The following is an 18,808-nucleotide window of genomic DNA, read 5'->3' as shown; positions in this document are numbered from 1 at the left end:
GTGAGATAGCCGCTTTAAGGTCATGGAGAAGGGGGAGTGTTACCACCATCAACGGGTTAGAGGGGTAGTGATAAGAACATTTAGTCTCACATTGGTTGAGTAGGAGAACCAAGTGCTTATAAGCCTGTCGGGTTATTCTTATCCTCAGAGGTGTCTTTTGGGGCTCACGCGTCTATGGCAAAACCGTGCGGGCACGCCCAAAGCGGATAATTCCTCGTGAGCCTATGTGGTTGTACCAATAATGATCATATGTTGACTTATCATATTGACACTAGAAAGAGGGTCATGAGCCCTTGGCTCCCCTGTGGAGGGAGCATTGATAAGGACATTTAGTCTCATATTGGTTGAGGAGTAGGGAAACCAAGGGCTTATAAGTTCGTCGTGTCATCCTTACTCTCAGAGACACGTTTTGGGACTCACAAGTCCCGAAAGGGCAAAATCGTGGGGGCACGCTCAAAGTGGATAATTCCTCGTGAGTCTATGAGGTCATACTAATGACGACCAAATGTTAACTTGTCAGGTAGTGGGGTCACACCAATGACGACCAAATGTTGACTTATCATGTAGTGTAGCGTCTGCTTCCCATCCATATTGATTGGTTCACCAGTTTGGAATTTGATGAGAAAGCTTATACCTATAGGGAGATCAGCTATCATAAAAGAACCATTGAATTCAAGGCAAAAATTGAAGCTTATTTGCTTGGTACGAAGAGCATCACATGTATGAGTAACCTGTGTAGCTTTATACGAGGAACATCTTTTTTCCCGTAAAATTTAGCTCAACCTCTTGTTTATGTTCAACACCTACAAACAAGTCATTGGTGAATAAAATCTTGGGTACACCACAAGACCATTAAAAGATCAAGTCAATTTCGAAGACATGCATGTAACTTGCTCATGTTTCATTTTATTTATTATTTTGCTACTGGTTAAATCAGTGGAGATATCCACTCTTTAGGAAGATTAAATAGAACCATAAGAGGAGTAAAAGAAACGTCTATAGTATGACGTCGTAGTGGTTAACATAATATTATGCAGTTGATAGAATTCCGATTCCAGTCCATATAAAAACATTTTGTATGGAGTCTAATATAATAAGAGATGAATTAGTTCTTGTAAAAAAAAATAGAGGGAAAGAAGTTCTTGATAGAATTCAGATTCAAGTCCATACAAACACATTTTGTATGGAGTCTAATATAATAAGAGATGAATTAGATCTTGAAAAAAGAAAGAGGGAAAGAAGTTCTTGATAGAATTCAGATTCAAGTCCATATAAAAACATTTTGTATGGAATCTAATATAATAAGAGATGAATTAGTTCTTGGAAAAAGAAATAGAGGGAAAGAAGAAAATAATAGATGATATGATGTCGGAATAAAAGGAAAATTTGGAAGTCTAGGATTAGCCAATACTAAATTTCAGATCATTTTCAAAGTAGAACAAGCAACAGGATAAAATTTTAAGTCCATTAAATCTAATAGTCAACCTAGCCAGATGCTCAATTAGTTGTCTGGGTGGGCAAGTTGAACCAGACACGGCTCAGGCTCTCGCTCAGGCCCAAGCGCCAGGAGGAACAAGTGCCCTGTCAAGCTCTTGTCGGTGTGGGGTTTTTCTCGATGAACAACGACAATGATATCTCTTGTCAGGCTTCTTCCCCTTATGATGTCTCTCTTTCTCTCTCTTTCTTCCTCCTTTATCATTGTGCGCTTCCTTCTTTCTCGGTCATCGCAGCCCCCACATACCCCACTTGCCCCCACCCCTCCTCCCTCTTCCGACATCTAAATGAGACTATTGTTCAAAAAAGTTGCACTTGGAGGAGGAAAGAAGGATCTTCCAGTGCTGTTTTGTGATGGAGATTTAAATTTCTCTTTCATCATTTGTGAATTCACCTTGAGAGGGTGAAATATTGATATAAGTGATAATTTGCAAAATCATTTTATCAACTTTGTTCAGGTAAGGGTCTATTCACTTTTTTTTTGTAACTTTGATGAACTTTGCAAGCTTTATGTTGGTTTCTAGAAGTAGTCTTGAATCAGCTACATAATGCCTGAATTTTGTCAATTTTTAGTCAGGGCCAAGTTGTTTATTTAAGATGCCATGATGGAACATTTGATTGTATAGATATTTTTTGTCCAAGTTTTCTTTTACCTGACATATTTGGAGGTTCATATTTGGAAGGTTGATTATATTGTGAACATTCTCCCTCCCTATGTACCAAAGATCTTAATTGGTTTTTTTCTTTTAACCCCATCCCATATCGATGTGGTGATTATCAAAGATTGGGCTTCTGACATCGATAAAATATAATATATAATTTTGTCACATCAGTATTTTAGTTCTTATACTATTAATGACTTTGATGCCCAGTTACCAGTTAGCTTTTTGCTGCTGCTAATTTTTTTCAAGCCCAGTTACCATAGAGACATCGGCTCATGGCTCTATGGTTGGTATGACGCGGAGACGTGGAGGCATGTGGGAAGGGGAAGGGTAAGTTCTGAATTTTTTGAAGAAAATCTCATATGCATTTCTTTTGTGGTGGTTAAGACTGATGACTGCATATGTTACTCTAATTCACTTTTTTATTTTTTATCCGTAGTTATTTGTTGCAAGTGATACTTGTTGTTTCATGTTCTCATAATCCTTTTGTCGATCATACATCCTAAAATGGCTATATTCATCGGTTGAATTTCAATGTGACATGTTTTAAGAAAATTCCTAATAAGGCATAAATCTATATTTTGTCTTCAATCTAGAAAATTTTACAGTGTTATAATTCTCTCGTTCATGCTTATATTCTGCAACTTGTTTATCCTTCCTAAAAACGTTGGCTATGCACTTATTGCCAACTGAGTTGCACACTCATCTATTTCTTTCTAGATTAAAGTAAAACACTAATCAGGCAGATGAAGTGCATCAAAGTTGCTAGTCATCAGTAGTTGTCGGCATGGCTTTATCTATCATACAAGTAAAACACATGCTAAAGAGAAATCCAAATTTGAATCACTAATTTTGATGTGGTTTCTTATTTAGTTTTATCTCAAGTTGGTTTGCATATAACATACTTGTTCATTATGTTATGGTTGAACTAAACCTAGAACTATTTGTTCCTTAACAAGCACTAGATTAAATTGAAGCCAATGCACAAGAACAGAAGAACTGCATAGATCTGATGCAGAATAGGCGTCCACATCTTACAATTGTAATGTATTAGTAATCCATAGAAACAAGACAACAAAACATCACTGTTGTCTCATCTTATCCATTTCTACTGTTCTTTCCACAACCAGTATGTAAAACACATGATCACCTATGTCAGTCGTTCTTTTGCACTGATTCTGACATCCATACCTAATTGCTACTTACCCTCTGGAAAATCTTGATCAAGAATCAAGATTTTAGAAACCCTCTGGTATCAAACTCTGTTTACTAAAAGGTACCCTTTATGTACAAATCTTAATATTCTTGTTAATGGAGCGAAGTATCTTGAGCAAGAAAACATAAGAATCAAGTAGTAGTTGTAGGAGGAGGAGGAACACCACCTATTAACCTCGCTCCCAGCAGCGCAAGTACGTCGCCCTGCGTTCAATCTCTGGCAGGGATGTCGTCCGGAGTAGCAGTGACGGGGTCGACGTCCGTCGTCTTGGAGGCCGCTTCCGCTTCTTCCCTCGCACTCGCCAACTCGTGGGCTCTTGCGAGCGCCAGTCTCCGCAACTTCTCCAGCCTCTCAAGTCGGCGCTGCGGCGCCTCCAGGGTCGACGCGCGCTCCTCGGCCTCGGCGAACGCGGGCCCGCGCAGCACCTCCTCCGGCTCCGCCGGCCGTCGCAGGCGACCGAGGAGGAAAGCGCGAAGGACAGCGGCGACAGAAGGGCGGCCGAAGGTGAAGAGGCGGCCGCTGGGGGAGAAGACGATGATGGCGATGCGGGCACCAGTGGTGGCGCAGAGCTTTGCGGCCATGCCAAAGAGGTCCCTACGAAGCTTGTTGAAGACCACGCGGCGAAGCGCACGGTCCTCGATCTTCTTGATGGGGATCTTTTGTTTCCCTTGGCTGGTGCCCTTCTTCTTCGCCTTCTTCTTCGCCGCCGCTACCAGAGAACTCTCCATCGCCATGGATACGAGAGAGCGAAGGAAAGGATAGAAAGGGTTCTTGTTAGTTGTTACGGTTCTTGTGGACACAAAGAAGGAGAGGAGGTAGGGATAGGAAATGGCTTCCGATCGATCACCATCCAGAAGAATATCGTGGACGGATTAATATGGGCAGTTGTTTGGCTCACGATATCTTAACGCAATCACGCTGATGTTGAGAATCAAACGGTCCAGATGGAACTACAGAGTAGGCCCAACTACAAGGATTATTAGGACATTAAGCTGCAATAAAGGGTTGAGGCGACCATAGCAGGGCATTGGTGGCAATCGTCAAGGTTAAGCTCAAAGGTAATTTGATCTTTTAGAAAAATAAGAGGTATTATGTGCTCTTAAAAAAAACTATGTAAGAATAAACTAAAAATGAGTGTTTTACTAAAAATATAGAAACTTAAAGTTTTTTAAAGGAAATTTTCTCGTGAAAATATTTTTATCATTTTAATGAGTATTCTGAATTTTTTTAAAAAAAACTCATTATGTACGTATGTATGTGTATATGTGTATAAGATAGTTTTATTAATGCATACTATAATAATCATACGTTAGGAATAATTATGGTAATAGTCTAACAATATTTTTACCATGTACGATAAAAATTTTGATGATATGTGGATCGAGATTGTCAGTTAGGAATAAATGAGTGATTTTTAATTAAAAATAACAAAAAATATTTTTTGCATGAAATGACTATTTTACACTTAGTAAAATTTTTAAAAAATATTTTTTTAGACTCCCCTCCACCTTACACCATCGCATGCAACCCTCATCACGTTGCTCGAAACCCTCGCACGAGGGCTCACTATCGCTACCTGCCTTATCCGCTCCCTCCATCCATAATCGTGACATATGTGCCCATTGATGCACATTTATCATTGGCCACGGAGGGATCGTGACCTTCTTGCGCCCCTTCTTCGCTAACAAGATGTCCTTGTGCCATCTCCTCAACGTGAGAAAGGAGAGAAGACAATTTGTCCTCGTCCAGTGTCTCTATCATTGGTTACGAAAGGGCTATGGAGATTGTGCCTCCGTCACTAGGTAAGTCGAGAGTGATCAATAGAATAGAAATGCGACTAAGGGTGGGGTAAAAGGTGATGATCGATGAAAATAGAATAATCATTAAAAAATATATTTTATAATTTTTTTTCAAACTTGAGACCGTATGATAAAATCTCAAATTTAAGAGTGTTTTCCGCAAATTCATTCTTTTAATATGCCTCGGAGGAAAAATTCAAATCCAACTCCATCTCCTCCCGTTTCGATAAGATGTGCCGCCGGAACAACCTAACGCGAAATCGGATCCCCCAACCAAAGCCGCCACTGGTTTTTCACCTCCCAGGAACGACGACGAAAATAACCCGCGGCTAACGTGCGTGGCGTCCCGGATTCCTCGTGAGCCGTTAGATCGCTTTGAAGGCCGCGCCGAAGGTGATGGACGATGGAGAGTGTCGGATTCCACTCCGCGTTTCCCGTTTCCCGCTACCAGGCGAGCTCCTCCCCGAGTCGCGAATATAAGTGACGCACTAACTGCTGTTTCGTCACTTCGTCATCCCTCTGCGTTCCCACTGTTTCGCGGGAGAGAGGAGGATTTCGAAACTGTGGTCTTCGAGAGAGAGAGAGAGAGTAGGGCTTCCTTTCCTTTGGATCTTGAGCTATGGCGACGGAGGAGCCTGCGGAGACGCCGCCGGACGAGCAGCGGTGCATTCGGAGAAGCGGAAAGAGGTGGCGCTGCAAGGGATGGCGGTTGGAGAGCCGTTCCTTCTGCTCCTACCACTACAATCAGCTTGATGCCAAGAAAGGCGGGACGGGTTCGTCTTCTTCCTCGAGGTCCGGGACGAGCAGGCCCAGGGTTTCGGTGGAGGAGGAAAGGGGAGAGGAGAAGACCGGGGAGGGAAATAGACGGCCGAGGAAGAACGACGAGGCTCCCCGGTCAGCGGCTGCGGTCGCCGAGGGAGATGCCGGGTTGATGAGGAAGGTGAGGCTCGTGAGGCCGATGTTGGAGGGCGCTTCCGGCAGCGCAGAGGAGGATGAGACGTCGATGAAGGCAAGCCCCTATTTCTTGATGTGATTTGAATTTCTGTAACATCCTTGGCCCAATCTTTGCTGCTTTCTTCTTTCCATTTCCATAGCTGTATCTTTTGCCATAGGATGCATTTTTAAGTGGATAGTGTTTTATCTTATTGACTCTGGTTATGGATTTAGATTAATCCGTTATACTTTCCTTCATGTGGTGGTGACCTATTTGTAGGACACCGATGAGGAGTTTTACGATGAGTGTTTGAATGGGAAGAAGAAAAGAAAGAAGCTGCAGCTGGATAAGAAGACTAGGACGAGAAGAAAGACTGAGAGAAAGGTAGTGAATGCAAGTCAGGAGAATAAGGAAACCGGTCATTCTTCTGGTACCATGTCCAAGTCCACGAAGGTCTCATATAATGAATCCCATCCACCGGTATTCAGCCTTATCCCATTTTGTTTGTCATGCTTACGGCTTTCTTCATCATTTTTGTGTTAGTTGAAATCTTGATATATGTGTTGTCTGCGGCTGGTATCTAGGGAACTAGGTTAAACCCACTGACGGGTGATGATGCACTTATGTGTCACCAATGCCAGAGGAATGACAAAGGAAGGGTCATATGGTGCATGTTTTGCAGAAGAAAGCGTTACTGTGAAAAATGCATAAAACGTTGGTGAGCTTCTCCCTTGTTTTATGATTCCTTCTGCTGCTACTTGTATTGGATGTGAGTGATTATGGTGAATACTGCTGCCTTCCTTTAGTTGTTAGTTGGGTTGATCAATTTACAATACTTCTAATCACTCTCAATTAACATGACAGCGACCATATGGTTGGAATTTATGATGCAAGAACTTCTTTTGTGTTTTATACAATTTGAAATCTGGGAGTTACATGTATTTCTTGTATCATTACTTTTTCTACTATGATTGTTTTCTAGGTACCCTCACTTATCAGAGGCAGATTTTGCGGAAAAATGTCCATTCTGTCACAACAATTGCAATTGCAAGGCATGCTTGCGAATGAAGGGTATTGCCAAGGTTTGCTTTTGTTTCCTGGAGGAGTCCATTCTGTTTGTTGTGTGTGCTTTCCTGTCATTTTATTAGTATTGCATCTAATTTCTCTCTTTTGGCTTCAGCCTGCAGAAAAGATGATAAAGAAAGCTGCCAAAATCAGATACTGCTGTTATATTTTGCAATTGTTGCTTCCATGGTTGAGGGACCTACGCCAGGAACAATTGGTTGAGATAGAGATTGAAGCTAAGATTCAAGGTATGACTATAAATTTCATCAAGTTGTTGCACTTCTTTGTTTATGTTTTTGTAATGCTGCTAAAATTTGTTCTCCGGCCAGGTGTTGTCTCATCTGATATAAAAGTAAGAGTATCTGAGTGTGAACAGGATGAACGCATATATTGGTAGGATGTTTTTCCTGGAGTTAATGCTATACTTGTGTTGGAATGATCTCAAGCCTTTGACAGCCCTAACCTCTTGATTTGATTTGGTGCAGCAACAATTGCAGAACAGGTATTGTTGATTTTCATAGAAGCTGTCCAACCTGTTTGTATGATTTATGCCTTAGCTGCTGCCATGAGCTTCGTGAAGGTTGCACTCCTGGGGGGCATGGGATTGTAATTTTGGAGTATCATGATAGAGGCAGAGAATATTTGCATGGAGCAGCTCCTAATAATAAAAATAAAGTTCGAGGGAGATTCTCCACTGAAGAACATGTCTCTGCTGATTATTTGTCTTGTCTAAGAGAATGGAAAGCCAACAGTGATGGCAGCATTTCATGCCCTCCAAAAGAGATAGGTGGATGTGGTAGTTCAATTTTGGAGTTAAAGTGCATGTTTGATGAGAAGTTTCTTTCAGGTTTGGAAGAGAGAGGTGATGAGATTGTCAAGAGCAACCAGTTCACAAAATATAGTAACAAGTCTGATAAGTGCCCTTGTAACATCACGTCTGGCCAGAATGATTGTGCTGGTAAGATGCAGCGAAAAGCAGCATGTCGGGAGAATTCTGATGACAACTACTTGTACTGTCCTTCTGCTAGTGATGCACAAAATGGGGAAATAGAGCACTTCCAAAAGCACTGGGAGAAGGGTGAGCCCGTGATTGTCAGAGATGTTCTTGAACTCACATCTGGTCTGAGTTGGGAGCCGTTGGTCATGTGGCGAGCTCTACGGGAGAGGACAGTGTCAAAGGAGGCACCTGAGAAATTTGCAGTGAAAGCAATTGACTGCTTGGATTGGTGTGAGGTTAGTTTTCAGTTCTAAAGTTCTTTTGGTGAAGACACAACCTTATATTTTGTCTTTTTTAAATTAGTTATTTTCCAGTGAATTGTGTTATTTATCTGTAATTTGTTAATAGCATGGTATTCTTACAATTGTTTCCTGCATTGCAGGTTGAGATAAACATTGCCCAATTTTTCCGGGGTTATGTTGAAGGACGGACTCATTACAACAAATGGCCTGAGATGCTCAAACTTAAAGATTGGCCTCCATCCAGTTGCTTTGAGGAACGGTTGCCCCGCCATGGTGCTGAATTTATCTCTGCTTTACCATTTCCAGAGTATACAGATCCTAGGTCTGGCCCTCTTAATCTTGCAGTCAAGCTGCCTAAGGATGTTTTGAAGCCAGACTTGGGACCAAAAACATATATCGCTTATGGACTAGCTGAGGAGTTAGGAAGGGGTGATTCTGTTACAAAGCTTCACTGCGACGTATCTGATGCTGTAAGTAAGATGTCCCAAGTAGTACTTTGTATATGCCAGTCAGTCCTCTTTGAACTGAAAATGAAATGAGCCCGTAGAATAATGTAATTGTTACTTTGTTGTGCTTGATGTCATTTTCTTGTGGTTGCAAAATCTGGTTCTTGAACTGCGATTTCATAATGCATTTACTTGAACAATTTGATATTCCAGGACAGGAGTTGTTCTGCATCATTATCAATTGATTATTGGAAATACCATTAGTCAGTTGTTTGGTACATTGAGTGTTAAAAAACATGAAAAAAAAAAGTTTGTCCTATCTGTTGTGGGTGTTTATATTTTCAGTTTCATCTGTTCTTTTGGCTGACTAGGGGTCTGTTTCATGAAATGTATTTCATTGACCAAAATTGTCTCATTCCATTTTTTCTATGTGCATTATAGTTACTCTTTCTTTTGTAGGAGTATGCTTATCTGCTAACATTATTCATGTCCTACCTTATAATAATTGACACACCTATGTTTTGCCCGGCTTAATCAGGAAATCATGCTGACAAACATTTCCTTTTTTTAATTCAGGTGAATGTATTGACCCATACATCAGAGGTTACCCTTAGAGACTATCAATTTCCTATTATAGAGAAGTTGAAAAAGAAACATATTGATCAAGATATGCGAGAACAACTTTATACTCAACAGACATGTCAGACAAACCAATCAGCACCTTCATTAGAGAAATCTGTAATGAAGATGGTTGATGGCACTCTGAATTTTCCTGGAGATAATAAAAAAATTGATATCCTGTCAGCTGAAAAAGAAAAGCAAAATGTGTGCTCCCTGCAGCTTCATCCAAAAATAGATTCAGAGGGCAATATAAAATCGATGGGCAATTATCAGACAATTGGTGGAATTTGTAATGCAATGTATACTTCCAATATTGTCATTAAAGGCACTGAGTTGCATGCTGTTGTTGAAGATTTAGAAGATAAAAATGTGAATCAAAATGCCTTTTGCTTTGCCAGTGGCCAAGAAATTATTAAAGATAAACATGCAACAGATAGCATTGACCAGAACAGATCTCAAAGTTATGGCATTACCTCTGATGATCTCAAAGTTGCCAATGAATCGCACATTGCATCAGAGATGGCTGATATTGACTCACGAGATGCTGCCAATGATAAATTTGCTGCTTCTGACTCTTCTCCAAAAGAATCTCCTGTAAATGGATTTCAGAAAGAAGGATCTCATGATGATACTGGTAAGAAAGTTGAAATAGGTGATGATGCTTGTCCAGTTGTGCTGCAGAGCTGCAAAAACCTGCCCCATTCTGATGCTCAACCTAAAAGTGATGGAGAATTTTGCTCTGCAGGAATCAGTCTAGTCGATTGCGTAAGTCAACTTTGCAACAAAACTAAAGATAGCGAAGCACTCGATGGGAAACCAAGTGATGATGAGGGAAGAATCAAGGTAGTGACCGATAATTTAGGGGAGCTTCTAAGCAAGGAGGAAGCAACTAGTCTTGTGCGAGAAGATGATTCTTGGAATGATGTGGGGAAACCCGTGGGAAGTAATTGTGATGTTTCTGGAGAGCCAGATGAAGTAAGGAAAGTCAGAGGTAGAAAGGCAAAGAGAGGGAGTAAACTCGTTTATCTTCGACAAAAGAGGAGGAAATTTGTTTCCACAAGAGCTGCTGATGGTGATGTTGATGGTTCCATGGTGGAGGATAGTTGTTACACTAAAAGGAGTTCAGAGGTAACAGACAGAGAAGGTGAAGAACAACCTGCTTCCTCAGGTAACAGCATAGAGCAAAAACAAACAGAAGGTGGTGCTCTATGGGACATTTTTCGAAGAGAAGACAGTTTGATGCTACAAGAATACCTTAAGAAGCACTCGAGAGAGTTCAGGCATGTACACTGTTTGCCAGTAGAACAGGTGAGAGTGTCTTCATCAATGCAGGATTATGTGACCACTTCATTTTCTTTCGTTCAATTTGTAATTAATTGTTTTTCTTTATTATCAGGTGATACATCCCATACATGATCAGTCTTTTTATTTGACCGTGGCGCACAAAAAGAAGCTGAAGGCTGAATATGGTTAGTTGATGTTTCACAATGAAGTTCTAGTACTTCTTTTCTGGTTGATTATGAACTCAGTCAAAATATTTATGGGAACATATTTTAATATGTACAAATGCTGATAAAATGGCACTTTAAAAGTAAGTTATGTCATGCTTGTATTTGTGCAGGAATTGAGCCTTGGACCTTTGAACAAAAGCTTGGAGAGGCGGTCTTAATTCCAGCTGGGTGTCCCCATCAAGTCAGAAATCTAAAGGTCTACCAGAGTTATGCTTATTCATCAATAAATATGATTGTTATCATCCTTACTAATCATCTTCTAAATGCACTGTGGAATTATTAGTTACTAAAACTTCTCTTGATTACCACTTGAATAGTCATGCATAAAAGTAGCAGTAGACTTCGTGTCTCCTGAAAATGTCTGGGAGTGCATGCGCTTGACAGAAGAGTTTCGCAAGCTTCCAGAGGAGCACAAGGCTAAGGAAGATAAATTGGAGGTGTGACATGCATCTGCACACTTACTAGTATTCCAGTTATTTGTCATTTGCAGCTTTTGCCTTGCAGTATTTCTTTCTGATACTGTCGTCTTGCTGCATTTAAACTTTCCAGATAAAGAAAATTGCTCTTCATGCGCTTAACCAAGTCATAAAGGATTTAGAAGCCGACAAGTTTATATCAGGGTGAGCTGGCACTGAATCTGAATGGTCTCATTTAAGAATTAACAGAACTTTGTTGATGATTATTGATTCTGCTTAATGTTTATTTATGCTTTAAACTGCATTAACACTGATTTCGTCTGTGGTGTAATGGTTCACTTAATTAGTACCATTGCCATAGTTTTCAACTTGAATGGTTCCAGTTTGTGTGATGTGTTTTTTTAATGGTTCACTTAATTGACCATGTTTCATATTTTGTCAGGTGCAATGCTATATCCAAGGAGGAACCATTGGTAGAATCTGAAGAAGATGAAACATAAAACAAGTGATATTAATCGATCAGCATCAGCCACAGACTATTCCATCACCATAATGAAGTTAACAGTTGTATTAGATTTTGAGCTATAGATTCAACTTGTTGAAAATTCACTCTCAATGGAGAAATTTTATGTAGTTTTTGATCAGCTACTCCTCGGCAGACTGATACTTATGTCTGTTCTTTTTGGTTCGTGCTGCAAATAGCCATGACAAAACCAAGGGAGAAGAGGGATTTTGTAGATCTTGTAGCAAATGTAAATTTTGTATCCACTGTGAACCCATATGTGATGTATAGTTTCTCTAAGTGTGCCTCTGTTCTTTGTGGGGTTTTCTTTTTTTTTGGTAGGACCCAAGTTTTCACATATATGCCTTATTTTACTGATCTTTGGGAGCTTTCTTTAGCATTAGCTCTTTACTTCTTCAGGTCTAAAATAAATCATAAGGTAATAATAAGTGTAAATAAATCATAGCGTTACTTAAATATTTAAAGTGCTATTATTATAAGTTAAAACCGTTTGAAGTATAGACCATAATAAGCATTTAAATAACGGAATTGTTGGAGTGTCTATTAAACCGCTAAAACTAAGAGTGAAGAGGTCAAAGAAGTGGTAACGTCTTTCACATGCTCAACTTATTGTTCCTTGATATATTGCTTTAAAAATGAGACGCCCAAATTCTGGCTCTAAAAAAATTTAATTAGTAATCAAGAATTCAAAAATTGAAATGTTACCAACTTTTTATTTGCTACGAAAAATGCTTGATTTTTTTTTTCTAAGGATATTTAATTTTTTTTATTGTAAGGATGAAAGTGAAAGAAAGCTCGATTGATTTCATTACCCTCTGATCCTCTTTTAATTCATAATATATTTCATATTTTATATTTTAATAAATAAAAGTAATGTTAAATATATGATTTAATCAGTTGACTAGTTGACTTAACCAATGATCCAATGAACTGAATTACTTATGATAATTAGTTATTAATTATATAATGAATTATGAGTGGATCCTGTTTAATAGAAAAATGAATATTCTTTGTTCACAATTATTTATTCACAAATGGAGCTAATAGTTTTGGAAAACTCTTTTTGCTCCTCTTAGCCTTATCTTCTTCTAGGAGTATTTTAATGATAGGTTCTATAGGAATTGGATGATCCTATTTGGTCAAATATCTAGTAACAAACCCATGTGTTCCTTTCATTATGATATTTCTGAACAAGTTTGCAGATGATAAGCTTAAAGATTATCTTATTAATGATTATGATTTTGATGATAGTGATGATATCGATATAGATGATGACTTTGATACGAAGTTGCTAACTATAACGAATGTTTAATTATGTATATGACCCTTTAATTCGAATGATATCATCGAAATGATATCACCCTTCAATTTGAATTAGCAAAAATAATGTCTCCATAATATAGATTACAAAACATTCATGATCTACGTGTGAATATAAATTACATAATATAATCGAATTACTTATCCCTTAATCTATTAGAGAACTATTTCTCTAGAGATTGTGAAAGATGTTTCACTATGAATATTCTTGTTATTGCTTCGAGTCATATTTTCCAAAAAAAAATGGATCCCACACTAATAACTTTAAATAAATTAAATACATGCATGAAGATATAAAGGCTTCTTATTCTACAACAAAAAGCACCTTTTGCATTCTTTCGTACACTAGAGGATTTTACTTAGAAAAAAAAAAAAGGGTTCCAATGCACGAAAACTTATAGTGATTATCAATGAGGCAGTATCAATTTGTATTACATAGGAAAAATCAATTATAAAAACTAATACTATTATATTAACTCTTCATAGACAAACTTAGGATTTGTGATCCCAAGTAATATTAGTTCATGGGATTCTTTTCTATCAGATAGGTAGGTCTACTGAGAGTCTTATTTACACAAATGGTACTTCGAACTTGGAATGAGCATGAAAAAATTAATGATACTTCTTTATCTTTTGAGTTGTTTTATCGGATCGATCGTTGAAGATCTTTGGTCCTCACCTGAACCTAGTGAAAAAAATTGGATCACTTCTTATGGATTCGTTGATAATGATTTTGATCTAGTTTATGACCTCTTAGAAGTAGAAGACGCTTTGGTTAGATCCTCACAAACAAAAAAGGATTGCTTTTGATAATAATGAAGTGACATTACTTCTTCGGTCCGAATATTTAGATATTATACAAACAGATTTTTTTCTATCGTTGATAAGAGATTTTTATATGAAAAATATGAATCAGAGTTTAAAGAAGAGGAAAGGATGGGTCAGTTGATAAGAGATTTTTATATGAAAAATATGAATAGGAGTTTAAAGAAGAGGAAAGGATCATTGACCCATAATAGATAAAGAAGGATTTATTCAATCACATAATTTAGGCTACCGATACATGATGCCCTTTGGCAAACTATGTGATTGTATCGAAAGACCCACTTTTTCCTATTAGGCTTGGGGCAAGTGGATTATTTATCATGAAGAGGATGAGCTTCAAGATAATGATTCGGAGTTCTTTTCGAGTGGAACCATGTAGTACCAGACATAAATAGAGATCTTTCAAAGAATAATATTTTTTAAAATAAGCCAATTCATTTGGGACCTTACGGATCTATTCTTTTTCGTATTCAAAGTTCAACTCTTTTTCTCGCCGAAAATTCTTAGTAAATGAAGGGATGTCAAAGGGGCTTAATACTTCCGAAACAAATCCTCCTACATTTATGTACAAATGTTGGTTCATCAAGAATACGTAAGAAAGCCACTTCGAATTATTGATTTATTGCGAGAGATGACTTAGGAGCAATAGTTCATGATCTATGGATCTTTCCTTCGAGAATTATCAATATTTATCAAATCCTAGCTAACGGAATGCTATTGGATCAAATGACAAAGATAATGTTGAGAAAGGGATGGCTTTTCCTGAATGAATGAAATATCAGGAGAAAGATTTTCCATTCCTTCACTTAAATGTAAAGATATGTGGCTATGAAAAAGAGATTAAGTGAAATAGGATGGGTCGAGTGGTAGTCATAAAAATATTTTTATTTCATATTTTGGACATTAGCTCCATGGAACAATATGCTATTGCTAAAACATGAAAGAATTGAAATCTTAGGTCAAAACACTATATATAGATGATACGAACTGCCTAAACAAGAATTCTTAAACGGTGAACAGCTAGAGTCTATTACTCGCTACATCAATTTCATTAATGAAACTATGTAAATCCATCGAAAAATCAAAAATATGTTTGTTGATGAAATGCTTATTGTTATCTGCTTCAGAATCATTGGTTTAACTAAATAACTAAAATAAATAAATAGACCTTTCTCTTTGTATTAGGTCGATAGATCTTCTCAATTGGAAGATCCCCCATATGGATAATACATATTCTAGATCACTGAACCTAATTCTAATTGTTTGTTCCAAAGCAACAATATCTACGAATGTTGATTCATCATATTCAGATATTCACAATCAAGAGGTACTAGATTCTCTTTCAAATAAGCCTGAAAGGAGAAGATTGGAATGCCAATAAACATATATATATTCTCTAATTCACCTGACTCGATCTATTTTGGGAACACCTAGTGCCAAAGTCACTAAATTGGTAAGTCGTCAATCCCTAAAATGAACTATGTAATGTACTTTATCTATTGGGTTATGAGTATTTTAACATAGATTTTTATCGATCTACCATTGTGTGATTCCTCTTGAATCAAATATTCAGGGGTGGGTGCATAACGGATAATTTTCAAATGAACCTCATTCATTAGATAGAGAAGATCGCTAAGACTTTGCTCGTGTCAAACCTATTCTAATTCCAACAACTTAGACTTGGATCGTGGGGATTGTTGAAATACTTCGTATCAACAGATAAGATACTTAGTATATTAATATTAATTATATCTAAAATCTGTTATTGAATTACTCATTGAATGAGCATTTTTAATATTATGCCTTGAAGAGGACTCCAACCTCCACACTCTTTAATACGAGATTTTGAGTCTCATGTGCCCATCATTTCACCGTCAAGGCATCTTGAAAGTAAATTATATTTCATGAATATGATATCTATCTAATGTAATAAATGGAATATATGACAAAGGTAGAGTGTTGGAGTATTTCTATTAATTGATCATGTCATATAGGCTCAGGTTAGATATCAAATTTCTTCAATTTGAATTATCCGAAGGTTACTACCTATTTCTCGATTCAATAGAAGCCCAAAAAAGAAGTGAATATAGTACTCAAATACTAATAAATATGTCAAAAGGAGGTTCAGTTATGCCTATTCCTAATCTTAAATAGAATGTAATAATGTAGCGATCCATATGTAAACATAGTATATATTTACATAAGTTCGAATAACCCATCGTCATAATAAGAATGTACATAACCCTATTCTTGTCTAGTCCGATATGAAATAAATAATTTGATGATCGAATCGATTCCATGATTATAAGTTCATAACCCCAACCCATTCCCATTTTGGGTTAGGTGAAATAGATTTACTAATTCTTTTATTCTAGTTAGTAAGAGGAATCTTGAACTAAAAAATAAACCTACAAACTAAAATAGGGTATCCTAAACAAGTGCAAGAATTGGGTTTGTTGATATTCTTGATATATTAGATGCTATCATATATACAATTATATTCAGTTCGATGGAATTGTTTGATATTAAAGGAGATCTTCTATAATTTTGCACGTAAGGGGTTATTTCTTGATTTCATCTGATCATTAATGACTTGATTATTTTTAGATAATAGTAGATAGAAACAATACTCATAAGGAGTCATATTGAAACTAAGAAATATATGTATGCCTACCATCCACACTAGAATAGATGGAGTTTTCCAAAAATAACATACTAGTAGAGGAAGACCGCATAGAGATACGAGACATAGGGCTGAAAAAAAAGCTAAAAAATGATCTTTCATGTATAATCCTATATAATCTCGAATATTATCAATTTCAGAATATAGACCAAATAATATAATATAAGCAAAAGTTCCTAGATTCATGAAGACATAGAACAACATATAAGTTATCATGCTTACAAATCCATTATTTGAGTTTTCAATAATTATTTCACTAATTATATTTCTGATTTGACTGATGGACGAATATGGAAGTATACATTCAATGCTTGTTTGAGTAATAGTAATGAGATTCCCCAATATTATGCTAAAAATAGTTATGATTTTTAGAAGAAGATATCATTCATTTTATGAGAAATGAAAAGGAATATCAAAAATTCATGTGGCTAAATCCATTACTTTTGAAGTAATAGAAAGAAAACCAATGACCGTAGCAAGAGAGTCACAGTTTAAAAAAGGATTCCTTCTTTCTCTCATTCAAGCCCATGCATGAGACTCGCATGGCTCCTAAGTGATAAAAGAAAGAAATCATCTTTTTTCATTTTTTGATTACTTTTCGAATCCATTTAATTTTTAAAAAGAATTACTAATCCTTACCTTTTTGAGGAATTCTTCGTCGGTGGTTATGAATGATTAACTTTTTCAATCCTTTCGACCTTGGTTATATAGGAGCAAGTTAAAAAAAATTGAGAAATACAGTCATCCGATTTGATTCATTCTTAATAGCCATGAGATGATCATCTTAAGATGATGCTTTTGTCAATGTATGCCCATACTACACTCGTAGTCTTTAAAGGAGAAGAATTAATTATATAGCATCTACATCGATAATTCAAGCATTGTATATGTCATTAGTTTAATCTTTTGTAGGAACTACCCATAATAACAAACTTACAAAATGGATATATTTATCATAAGGAGATTCATTGTTTTGAATAAAAAGAATATAGTAAACTTTTGATAAAAGCTGTATTGGTCCGAGTGGGGATAGTATTTCTTTTTTACATGTCTATGGAGTTTTGAAAAATATAAACAACTTAGAAATAAATATAGATTTAGGAATTTATCGAATGAACCGTACACCTTCGTATATGTTAGGAGTCCATTAATAAAAAGGGGCTTGGGAAAGCTTGAACCTAATTCCTAGATAACAGGTAACTCCTAACCTAATTCATATATGTTAGGAGTCCATTAGATCTCTCTTGGTATATCTAGATAATAGGTAGGGACATAAACTAAAACATTCTGGAGCTACAAAGATAGTTATTAAATCATTAGCATCGTATAAAAATATTCCTCTATAGTAGCTATTAATACGAATAATAGAAACTCTATTATAATCATTTTTGTATATTCAATATACTCTACTGATAGAGGAATACATAGAGTTGAATATAGTGAAATAAGAAATAGAAAGATTTCGTTAAAAGTATTCATTTGAAAATTTTTCAAAAAGGTAATTATAGGTTCTTCTCTCCATTAGAATAATAGGGTTGTTATTCTTATTATAAATTTATTGAAGAGATGAAATAGAAACAAGGTCTATCCTTTTAATCAAAGGTTGAATTGATCATCAAAAGAAGAATTATACCAAAAATGAGGATATATTCTTAAAAAATAAAACTTCTACTGAAGAGAAGCAAATGAAACACTTTCATAAAAATTCTCATAGAATCAAGAATGAAGTTTTCATTCTGTACATGTAAGATCATTGACTAGTAACTACATCTAGTCTATGAAAAGTACTAATTATTTCAAAATTTTCATTTTTGGAATAAGATATTTACATAATCCTCACGAATATGCTCAACCGTTATTCCATAATATTTTCATAAGATTTCTCTTTCTTATTCTTAAGTAAGCACTTGAGATGGCTTAGTTGATCATGATTTTTTGAGAAAGATATTGTCTGATTCTTTTTCTATTGATTCTTTTCTGATCGAAATGTATGGATTCATATGTCTATAAAGATCATGTTCATGAATTAATGAAAATATGCAAAAGCTCTTTTT

The 18,808-nt window shown here is 36.6% G+C and overlaps 2 protein-coding genes and 2 pseudogenes across 2 annotated transcripts; 1 reads left to right on the top strand and 3 right to left on the bottom strand.

Moving 5' to 3' along the window:
• Window positions 1-3,581: 3,581 nt before the first annotated feature.
• LOC135672020 (agamous-like MADS-box protein AGL61) lies at window positions 3,582-4,106 on the bottom strand. The gene has a single exon (XM_065180473.1). It carries the CDS (start codon window positions 4,104-4,106, stop codon window positions 3,582-3,584), a length of 525 nt encoding a protein of 174 aa, XP_065036545.1.
• Window positions 4,107-5,699: 1,593 nt separating this feature from the next.
• LOC135582010 (lysine-specific demethylase JMJ26-like) lies at window positions 5,700-12,178 on the top strand. Its single transcript, XM_018824609.2, has 14 exons — window positions 5,700-6,180; window positions 6,385-6,585; window positions 6,690-6,823; window positions 7,088-7,187; window positions 7,286-7,418; window positions 7,500-7,563; window positions 7,656-8,403; window positions 8,550-8,879; window positions 9,432-10,784; window positions 10,873-10,945; window positions 11,098-11,183; window positions 11,305-11,424; window positions 11,537-11,607; window positions 11,846-12,178. Exons 1-14 carry the CDS (start codon window positions 5,791-5,793, stop codon window positions 11,901-11,903), a joined length of 3,861 nt encoding a protein of 1,286 aa, XP_018680154.2. The 5' UTR covers window positions 5,700-5,790; the 3' UTR covers window positions 11,904-12,178.
• Window positions 12,179-16,486: 4,308 nt separating this feature from the next.
• On the bottom strand, window positions 16,487-17,273 carry LOC135672019 (NAD(P)H-quinone oxidoreductase subunit 2 A, chloroplastic-like; annotated as a pseudogene).
• Window positions 17,274-17,859: 586 nt separating this feature from the next.
• Window positions 17,860-18,508, bottom strand: LOC135672018 (NAD(P)H-quinone oxidoreductase subunit 2 A, chloroplastic-like; annotated as a pseudogene).
• Between the last annotated feature and the right edge of the window lie 300 nt (window positions 18,509-18,808).

This window comes from Musa acuminata, chromosome BXJ1-4, assembly GCF_036884655.1.
Source record: "Musa acuminata AAA Group cultivar baxijiao chromosome BXJ1-4, Cavendish_Baxijiao_AAA, whole genome shotgun sequence".
In the NCBI taxonomy this organism is placed as follows: domain Eukaryota; kingdom Viridiplantae; phylum Streptophyta; class Magnoliopsida; order Zingiberales; family Musaceae; genus Musa; species Musa acuminata.
The sequence above is the reverse complement of the archived record's forward strand: the minus strand, read 5'-3'. Positions and strand labels throughout refer to the sequence as shown.

Coding starts and splice junctions, on each gene's coding strand:
- LOC135672020 (XM_065180473.1), bottom strand. CDS start 4,106: ATGGCGATGGAGAGTTCTCTGGTAGCGGCGGCGAAGAAGAAGGCGAAG.
- LOC135582010 (XM_018824609.2), top strand. CDS start 5,791: ATGGCGACGGAGGAGCCTGCGGAGACGCCGCCGGACGAGCAGCGGTGC. Junction 6,824..7,087: donor GAAAAATGCATAAAACGTTG/GTGAGCTTCTCC, acceptor ATTGTTTTCTAG/GTACCCTCACTTATCAGAGG. Junction 8,880..9,431: donor ACTGCGACGTATCTGATGCT/GTAAGTAAGATG, acceptor TTTTTAATTCAG/GTGAATGTATTGACCCATAC.